The 10,226-nt window shown below is 36.3% G+C and overlaps 1 protein-coding gene across 1 annotated transcript in view; it reads right to left on the bottom strand.

Moving 5' to 3' along the window:
• Positions 1-2,560: 2,560 nt before the first annotated feature.
• Positions 2,561-10,226, bottom strand: part of SOX8 (SRY-box transcription factor 8) — an 8,960-nt gene continuing 1,294 nt past the window's right edge. Inside the window, exons 2-3 of the mRNA XM_075830595.1 lie at positions 5,868-6,106; positions 2,561-4,653 (exon numbers count right to left, since the gene is read on the bottom strand). Of these exons, the coding sequence (XP_075686710.1) occupies positions 3,926-4,653; positions 5,868-6,106 (967 nt within the window). The 3' untranslated portion in view covers positions 2,561-3,925. The remainder of the gene's footprint in view (positions 4,654-5,867; positions 6,107-10,226) is intronic.

The following is a 10,226-nucleotide window of genomic DNA, read 5'->3' as shown; positions in this document are numbered from 1 at the left end:
GCTATCAACCTAAGGGTATGTTCACACAGCCTATTTTCAGACTTTTATCGGGCCGTAAACGCCCAAAAAACGTTCGAAAATTCGGAAGCACAACGCCTCCAAAGATCTGCCCATTGATTTCAATGGGAAAAACGGCGTTCTGTTCCGATGGGCCGCAAAAAAGAAGTGCAGGTCACTTCTTGGGACTTTTTTGTAGCCGTTTTTCATTGACTCTATAGAAAACAGCTCCAAAAACGGTCGTAAAAAACACCGCAAAAAACGCGAGTGGCTTAAAAAACATCTGAAAATCAGGAGCTGTTTTCCCTTGAAAACAGCTACGTATTTTCAGACTGTTTGAGTTTGCGTGTGAACATACCCTTAGGGTGCCCATATACCTTAGATGAAAGTTGGCTGAACCAGCTGTTTTCGGAGGGATCGGCTGACTACTTAATGTGTGTAGGGGTTTTCAACCCATTCCCGACTACTGATATCAGGGGAAATACGGATCAGTAATTTTGTATTTACCTCCTTCCCGCGGGAGATAAGTTGCTGTTCGGGGGGGGGGGGGTCTACCTGCAGCTTCAGGCCCCATGCACACGACCGTATATTTCATCCGTAATTACTGACCTATTCATTTCTATTGGCCCCGGACACCTTTCCGTATTTTTACTGATGGGGTGTCTGTCCTGAAAAAATGATAGAACCCGTCCTATTCTTGTCAGTAATTACAGCACAGACTCTCCCGTAGAATATAGATTGTTTAGAGATGTAGCAGAGCAGAACTTGTCATTTGCACATATATTGTCTATGATTTTACATAGGACTGCAGCAAATATCCCTGCTGCATTGTTATCTCAGAGGGTTTATGCACTAACAATGTATCAAGATACAATTTCATAGAGTTAAATGACTTCAGCTCTGCTACTGCTACATCTGTATCTACAATATACTGCTACATCTGTATCTACAATATAACTAGTGGTAACCAAGAGGTTACCCACCTGTCAAAGCACTGCTACATCTGTATCTACAATATAACTAGTGGTAACCAAGAGGTTACCCACCTGTCAAAGCTTTTCTGCCGCACCCCATAGACTTTAGATTGGCATTGATGTCTATGGCCAATAAAGTCCGTACAGCAGTGGCCGGCAACATGTCACTCTCCGACCCTGGCAAAACTACAACCCTGATCATATCCTGACAGCCTGCTGGGTGTTGTAGTTATGCCACAGCTGGAGACCACTGCTGTATAGGATGTGACTTTGTTGGGATTGACCAGAATCTTGGATGATTATTATGTATCTGACACGACTGCGCTCTATGGAAGCGTCTTACAATGGTCGATGGGATTTTTTTTTTTTAATTTTTTTAATTCGTTTGTTTTTTAATATGATAAAAAAAATTATAATTAAAATATTTTCATACTGATAGAGTTAGGATTACACTACAAATTATATCCTTTTAAAATTAAGTCCCCAAATAGACCCAAATTTCACAGCCAAATGACTAGGAAAACACCAAAATTGAAGTGATATCCTCTTACATATAATATTCCCTAAGTGGTTGTATCTCCGATAATACAAATCGTTTTTATATTTATAAGGACCACATTAAGTTATCAAACCGTCACCCCTGTAGTTAATTTCTTGGAATAGTCCAGTTGTAAAAAAAAAATAAAAAAATTCTATGAAATTTGCCAGATTCAAACTGTCTTTAAAAATGAATTAATATTCCAAGGCATTATTCAAACGTATAAATTTCAAGACATTTTTATTGTGTATTTTTAAATTTTTTTACAAAATTTGAATTTTCGATCGAAATTTTTCGTTTATTTTTTTCTCCTTAGATTTTCGTTCAGACCAATGTGGATTACCTGCATGATGTGTTTCCATACAGAATGTGTACTTAAGCAAAGCAAACCTGCCATATTAAGATCACAATTCAAACATCTCTATCCCAAAGCAAATAAGCTGGAGACGAGGACTGCTTGAATAGATTTTTACACTGTATTCCGGGCCACATCTTCAGTAAATAAAGCAACCTGACAAATACTTTCCACATTTATGTAGACTTGATTCAGACTGGGCTGGTCCCAGACTCTGTCTTGGTTTCATGGTTCATTTCTTAAATTAATATCAGCCTAAGAAACGAATCTGAGATTTTTTGAAAATTTTTGTTTCAGTAAAAAAATTTTTTTATACATTTCCTATTCCAGGAATTGCATTTATTATATATTTTTAAAAGAAACGGCACAGACCAAACAAAATGAAAGAGTAACCCTATTCAATCCTAATTGAAATTATTTGGCACAGTGTTTGTCCCAAAAACAAATTCAGAATATTTTTGGGGGAATATTCGTTCTTAACATACGATGACAAAGCCAAGTCAGTTTTAATAAAAAGCCATTTTAATTTTCTTGAAGAAAGCATATACAAAAGTTAGCTTTGCTTAATGAAAAACAAAAATATCAGCAACATACATATGAATGAGATCGTTCATGCGAACAGAAAAATAGAATTTGCAGAAAACAGAGAATTTTGCTTTAATGCATAAACATGAAAAATCCGATCCGAAGACACATTTTTTAGAAAAAAGTAAGAAAAGTAGGACAAAAATAATTTCTAGATTTTTTTTTAAAATTTACAAAGTTTTTTTTTATATCTTAAAAAAAGGCACAAGTTATGATAAAATAGAAATTATTATATGCTCAGCATACAATGAGAGGGAACAATAAAATAGTCCATAAAAAAAAAATATTAGTCATCAACTAAGTTAAAAAAAATAATAAAATAACGGGAGAGGTTTTTTTTAAGTCTTAGCATGGTGGGAAGACTCTGGCTTCGGGTAATCTATGCGAAACGGAAGAATTCTTAAAACCAGTCAAAAATATGTTGGTCGGTGTTAATAAATAATTTAAAAAGTTCAAAATTATTTCGAAAAAATTATGTAACCAGCACCTATTATTATTATTATTACTAATATACATTGACTAATCTGACAAATTCGACTAACACTTCATATCAACTTTTTGAATTTGTGCACGATGACCTCCTGTTTTCCAAAAAGACTGCCAACTACCAAATTTCTTCCTTCCCTCAAATTATTTTTCCTCCCTGTTCTACAATATTTTCAATGAAAAAAAAAAATCATGAATCACTTATAATATATGGCACATAAATATATTTATATATATATTTAACAGATCTCAAAAACTATAAGAACATTTGAAAAAAAAAAGTTAATTACAACCAAACATTGCTTAAAATTTCACTGAAATAGACAATATGTAGTCCAAGCCTGAGACACAATGAAGTGACAATAGATAAATTGGAATTTTTTTTTTGCCCCATCTTCAGTATAACAGCAGATTCTCAATATTCAAAATGTTTTTGTTTTTTTTTGAAATTTGTAATTCTACTGGGGTTTTGTGAACTCTTAGTAAGGTCTTGAAAGTGATGTCATTCTATTGCATTAGGTCCGGAAGAACAATGGACTGTGTAAAGTTGACTGCAGACTGGTCCTCTACCCCAGCAAGTAACTAACATAATGAAATGGAATTGTTAAAACTGGTTTAATTGGTCACAGCACATTCTTAGCACTTGGTTAAACTTTCGACGACTCCTAAATGTGCCCAGAGAATCTCACTTCTCATTTGGAAATCTGAGGTCCATCCTTCATTGTATGTCATGTCAGAGTCCAAAATGAAGAAGTTTTTCAAGAAAAAAAAAAGTCCTCGCTCATTTCACAACCCAGGAAAAGTCAGACGGAAATGCTCTTAGCTCTTAAAGAGATATTCTCATTTTTTTTCAGCAGGCACTTATATAACAACTGGAACAGCGCCTCCTACCTGTACATTCTGTCTATAGTGCACATGTCTTGGAAGACTTCATGACAACCAGACATATTTATGGCATAATAGTCCTCAGTTTGAGAAATTAAGACTTCTTTAAGGCCTTGTCAGGGTTGTGTAGACTGGCTGATCCCAGTTGGAGTTGGGACTGTGGGAAGGAGGAATGGACAAGCTGTTGAGGATAGGGGTGGCATAAGGGCGCCGAGAAGAATGGAAGTAAGGATACTGGTATAAACTGGGTGGGTAGCTAGAGTAGGGATTATAGTAGTTGGGGCTTGGGAGGTCTGTGTAGTCACACTGAGAACTGGGAAAAGGACTGGGTATTGTGGAACTGGACACCGTGGTGGCACAAGCCTGGGTACTATAGGAGTTGTAGTCAGAATGAGTAGGTGATCCATGAGATTGGTCATTGTAATGACTTGGACTCAGCTGCTCTGTTTTGATGTGAGGTCTTTGCTGGCCAGACTCAGAAGATGAGGTTGAATTTGAAGGACTTTTATGGGACCAAACAGGTGCTTGTGGGGTTCCGGCTGGGTGTGCATAGGGTGTGGCGTAAGGTGGTGCAGTAGCATTGTGCCCATGCTCAGCTGAAAGAGCACCATGGCCATTAAGAGGCAAGTACTGGTCGAATTCATGGACATCAAAGGTCTCAATATTGTTGATGACTTCACTGCTCAACTCATTAATGTCCACGTTACTGAAGTCAATGTTCTGTCGCCCATTTTCCATCAACCTTCGTCCTTCATGTTTCAGTTCTTGTTTCCCGCCATGGTGAAGGTCAGTCTTGGGGGTAGTTGGTGGAGTTGGAGGTCCATGATTTTGACCTAGTAGCAGAAGATCAAAAAGAAGAAACATTGTCATTATGCTATATTCTTCTGTTATAATGTCTGAATATTTTTAAAGAGACAGTCTATCTAATGACTAGGGATAGTATCTAGAAATTGAAGATTGAAGTGGCCCTTCAAAAAGCTTGTCTACCCCCCCCCTCCCCCCCAAATAAGGCAGTCAATACACACAGCATCTTCCCAGCCGGTAAGTCATCATCTTATGTGCATGTGTATTAAGTAACTTCATGCTTTAAGAAGGAAATCTTAGAGGCATCCAGAGAATTTGTTTCTGGAAAGTTTTACCTCCCGGGTTTGCGGCTGAGGAAAAAATATTCTAGACAACTAATAGATGTTGGCACCAACTATCTGATTTTTACTGGAAATCAGCTGAAACGTAGAGAAACTCAACAGTAAGATAAAAGATACAATAACCTTACTCCATGTCACCCAAAAATAACCAAAAAGTTAGGATTTTTTTTATTATAATGCCCCTACAGTAGAATGCCCTAATATTGCATCATCATCAACCACATGGATACAAGAGATGTGCCTGGACAACGACCTTTGGATTCATGAGGTGCACATTCACTTTAAAGAGATTGTCTGGTTTAGTAAACACCCTATTCTGAGGTCATAGAGGGGGCCACCGTTCAGGACCCTCATCTATTAGCCAAAGTGGCTGCAAAGAGTCTCTCCTCCAGGAGAAACCGGCATGTCCGTGGAGTACATGGACAGTCCATTTAAATAAAAACTGTATTTCTTATTTTCTCCTGTGGGGGCACTGCAGGGGAATTGAACAGTTATTACCGGGTTCCTGCACATATTAAAGCCAATTACTTGAGGTCCCAGCAGCAGGACACCATGTGATCAGCTTATCGTCCAGGGACCCACCTAACAACAAGGGATAATTCAAAGTAGACAACCCCTTTAAGGTGATATATATGTAAACATAACTGTATTATGTACATTATATAGTACATTTTTCAAAGTGTTATGGCGCTTTAGTAATTATGATCCCAATACAATGTTTTCCTTCTACTCCACAACCCTTTCTTATTGGTACATGGTCTTCAGCATGTAGCAGAAAAATGTATTTAATAATATACAACTTTTTCTTGGACAATGCCGCCTTAGGTCCTTGCCAAATTGCCAAACAGTGTACTATAGAATCAAACCACATGCTCCCTATTTTCCTGGATAGACCTCATTACCTGCATGCTCTCCATGAAGATGACCATCTCCCATTCCTCCAAGACCAGAGTCAGATTTGAACATTTGGGAACCAGGGTGATGTCCCAGTTCGGCTCCAGAATCGGAGTCACTTTGTCCAGCTTTGACGCTCTTCCTCCGGCGCGGTTGATATTTATAATCTGGGTGATCTTTCTTGTGTTGCACTCTGAGCCTCTCGGCCTCCTCTACAAAAGGACGTTTCTCATTTTCGCTCAGTAAACTGTAGGGGGGGGGAAATGGAGAACCATTAGTGAGAACCCAAACATACTGTATGTGCTGATGGGTCAACTAAATGTCTATAATCTGAAATATAATCTGGATTAACATGGTAGAGAAACTCTAGTAAACTACATTATTGACTTGTAAAATTTAGTATATAGACCAGTGGTCACCAATCTGTGAAAAACTACAACTCCCAGTATGCTCCGAGTTGTGGTTTTGCAATAGCTGGAGCTCTACAGGTTGGTGAACATTGATATAGACCAACAACATTGGCATTTACGGGACTGTACGGAATTATGTAATTACTTTTCTTTTCTCAAATTTGAGTAAAATATTGCTGAATTAGGGAAATTTAGTAAATTTTTGGTCCATGTTCGCAGCCCTGACCTGATAGATGTCACTACAGATCTATCCAGCTGGAAAATACAATACCAATTATAAATCATTGCTAAATTGTAAGAAAATTTTTTTTTTTTTAAAAACTTCAAAAAAATATATGATCATTTAATTGTCGGCTATTTTGTCATAAATTCTAAACTCGCTTCTTTTTAACTTAACATTTCTAATTCTTCATCAGCCTAGAACTTTTTGTTTTGAAGCTTCAGACAGTAAAGCTCCATCATAAAGGCAGACAGGAAAAATATTTTGTGGTTTTGCCTTTGGGATAGAGTCTTTGTTTTCGTCTCTGAAATACCCTTTTTTCTGTCTTAATCTATTCCTGCTTTTCCCACTGTGGATATAAGAAGAATAGATCTGGTAATAAATAATCCAGTAAATAAAAATAGTAATAAATAATCCAGTAAATAAAAATGTAACTAATTATAATACAAAAAAACATGGGTTTGAGGATATTGATATTGATTCATCAGGTGGCCTGCAATTGAAAGAGAATTTTTGAAAATTTTTATTATTTATTAAAAACTGATCCCTATATAACAATGTACAATGCATGGCCATGAGTATTTTTTTTTAATGTTAATTAAAAATTTGTTGCAATAATGATTTATAATTAAAAATAATGTTATAAATTCAACAAAGATTGATATAAACAAATAAAATCTATATCTTTTTTATTATTATTATTATTACTTAATTTCTACATTTTTCCCTAAAAATCGAAATCATAAATTAACTAATTTGCTAAAAATGTATCCAATGATATTTGTCAAACTCAGAATTTTTTTAAAAAAATTTTTTTAAATGTTTTTGGCCAACCTGCTCCATACTAATTTATTCGCAAACATTTAAGAACCTAAACTTCATCTTTGTGGAGATCTATCTCAAACAAGTTGATATTCTGTTTCTTGGACTACCCTGTTTATGGTAAACTTTCAAACCAGGTCCACAAGGGTTAACTCATAATTACAGAGCGGTCAGTTATTCGACCTCTTAACCAAGGGCGCAATAAAAATGATAATAAATGGGAAAAAAATATTTTCTATAACTACAATAATCACTGTGATGTGTGCAGTCACGAAATATTTACTTTGGATCCCTTTGGAGGAAGGTAAGAAAATCAGGAGAAGTTAACTCTTACCTGGCCGCAAAAAAATAAGGTGCGGTAATAACACTTGTTGTGTGCCAGGTGTGGAATTATTAATATTCTAATCAAAATAATAATGATAAAAACAATAATAATAATTGGTATCTTTGTTATATTATTCCCGTTATCCCTTTTTTTTTTATTAGTAATAGTAGTGCTTTATTATTACTTAATACTTTAATTAGTACTACTGTATTACTTGTCATTAAATTATTATTATTATTATTATTATTAATTATTATTATTATTACTTATTATTATTACTTATTATTATTATTATTATTATTACTTATTATTATTATTATTATTATTATTACTTATTATTATTATTATTTATTATTATTATTATTATTATTACTTATTATTACTTATTATTATTATTATTATTAATTATTATTATTACTACTTTATTACTCATTAATATTTTATTTTTATTATATTATTACATATTACTTTTATTACTACTACTATTATATTTTTTACTTATTTATATTATATTATAAAAAAAATCATGATTATTCATATTAGAATTTTTTTCGTCCACATTTTTATTTATTGAACACAAGGACCATTTGTGTATCCATGGCGCCAGTCCAGACCTCACAAATAATATTCTGACACTGACCATAAGCGCTCATATTACACACCTCTCGGCAGTGACGTGGTTAATTTACTTAAAGGTAACAGCCACAGTCTTGCTTCACTTTATTACACTAATGTATAAATATAAACACCCAACACTAATAATATGTTAAAGTAACCAAAATTGTGAATTTATCGATGATGATTATTAATAATATATAAATTATTGATGTATATAAAAAAAAAAGTTACCAAAGAAATACGTTTTTCATACACATAGCGATACAAAATGTCGTATCATATAGAAGGGAACAGATGTCGCTGAGGGTTAAAGTTCAATATTTTCTTTGGTTGGAAATTAAATTTAAAGGGACCTTGTTGTTGCACCGCGGAAGTGTTTGTATATAAAATACTAAATAGGACGGGACATATACAGTGGCGTAAGAACAGGAGGGGCATTATTTTGATTTGGGGCATATAAGATCCTATTATTGGAAAACTTATATACATGGGGTAACTGGGGAGATAGAAGTTAGCTACAAGACAGTGGGCGTAGCTAGCGGGGGCTGGAGGGGCATTTGCCCCGGGTGCTGGTTGCCAGGAGAAGCTGCGACAAGCCACTCTGCCTTGGTCAGGGTATTAAGATAGAGATATTTGCCCCGGGTGAAGGCAAGTCTAGCTGCGACCCTGCTACACAAACTTTGCTGCAACTTTTTCTATGTTCTCTGGATCTGAAGTTTTTATGTGCAATTTTTGTAAAATTTGCAGATTTTCTCTATTGAATTCAATGCCGATGCACCTGGAAAATGCTGCAACTTTTTGGAAAACGCATCACAGCTGCTGTGTTATTTTTACCCATGAATGCCCCCAATACACCCCATGTCCAGCGCCATGATAGCTCTTTTGTAAATCAGACATAGACCAGTCATCATGGGGCTGCATTTTGTCCGGCTGCATTTTCACCTGGGGGGGCCACAATCACCCTACAGTACTATCATCCAGGTCTTGCGGCCACAATACGGGCCCTAAACTGGCCATGTTACAACTGTGTGAAACCGCCCAAAGGCCCATGCTGGACCATGACTTCAGGAGCCGGCACCATGGACCTGCAGCAGCCTGTTGGTCCGGGTTGTCCCATCTACGACACATCCTGACCAGTGGGCACACAGCTGCAGTAAGCCACAACTATTCTGTAAGACTCAGTGCAACCCTATGGAGACAAATCCTCCCATCTGTAGTCATCGCCATAATATTAGCATCCATATATTACATTTCACTATTCCATATGGCTCATCGGTGCATTCTCTGTGTCCTGTATATTGATTGTAATCCATTTAAGTCATGCAAGGGTTAAATCCTAATATTGACAGCTGCTTAAGTGTTATTGAGGACAGCGGGGACTCATATATGTTGTATATTAACCGCATATGGAATGACGCCGCTTCCTGTGTAACCAGCCACTGCCCGCACATCATCCCATAGTCTATCATTGGAAGAGTATAATCATTTTGTACCATTTTTCGCCCTGGGTTAAACCCAAAAAGTGTCATGAGGGGCCGCAGTGTGCAAAACTGAGTTCTCAACATCTGTTATTACCGTGTAAACCTGACCCCAGGACATTAATCATGTTACTCAACTACCACTCACTGCGCGCTGACAACTCAGCTATACTGCAACTATCAATGCAAACACTGTATAGTCAGTATACTAGTATACGAGATAGGCTTGCACTGCCCTGCGCACCATACATCAACTATCCTATACCCTTCAATGTCCCTGTACTTCAGTACTCCCTCTTCCATTACCATATGCGGCATGGAAGGGGTTATTAAGTAGCAAATAGGGGCAAAAAAACATATTCCAATTTCTGTGCTGCCCCTTTAAGGAGTGCTGCCATAAGTAGGTGTGTAGCATGCCTCTATGTGTCGTCATATAGGATACTTGTCAGTGGTATGTTGCATTGACTGCACTGTATCTATGTCTGATGTAGCAG

The sequence above is a fragment of the Rhinoderma darwinii genome, chromosome 6 (assembly GCF_050947455.1).
Source record: "Rhinoderma darwinii isolate aRhiDar2 chromosome 6, aRhiDar2.hap1, whole genome shotgun sequence".
Lineage (NCBI taxonomy): Eukaryota > Metazoa > Chordata > Amphibia > Anura > Rhinodermatidae > Rhinoderma > Rhinoderma darwinii.
The sequence above is the reverse complement of the archived record's forward strand: the minus strand, read 5'-3'. Positions and strand labels throughout refer to the sequence as shown.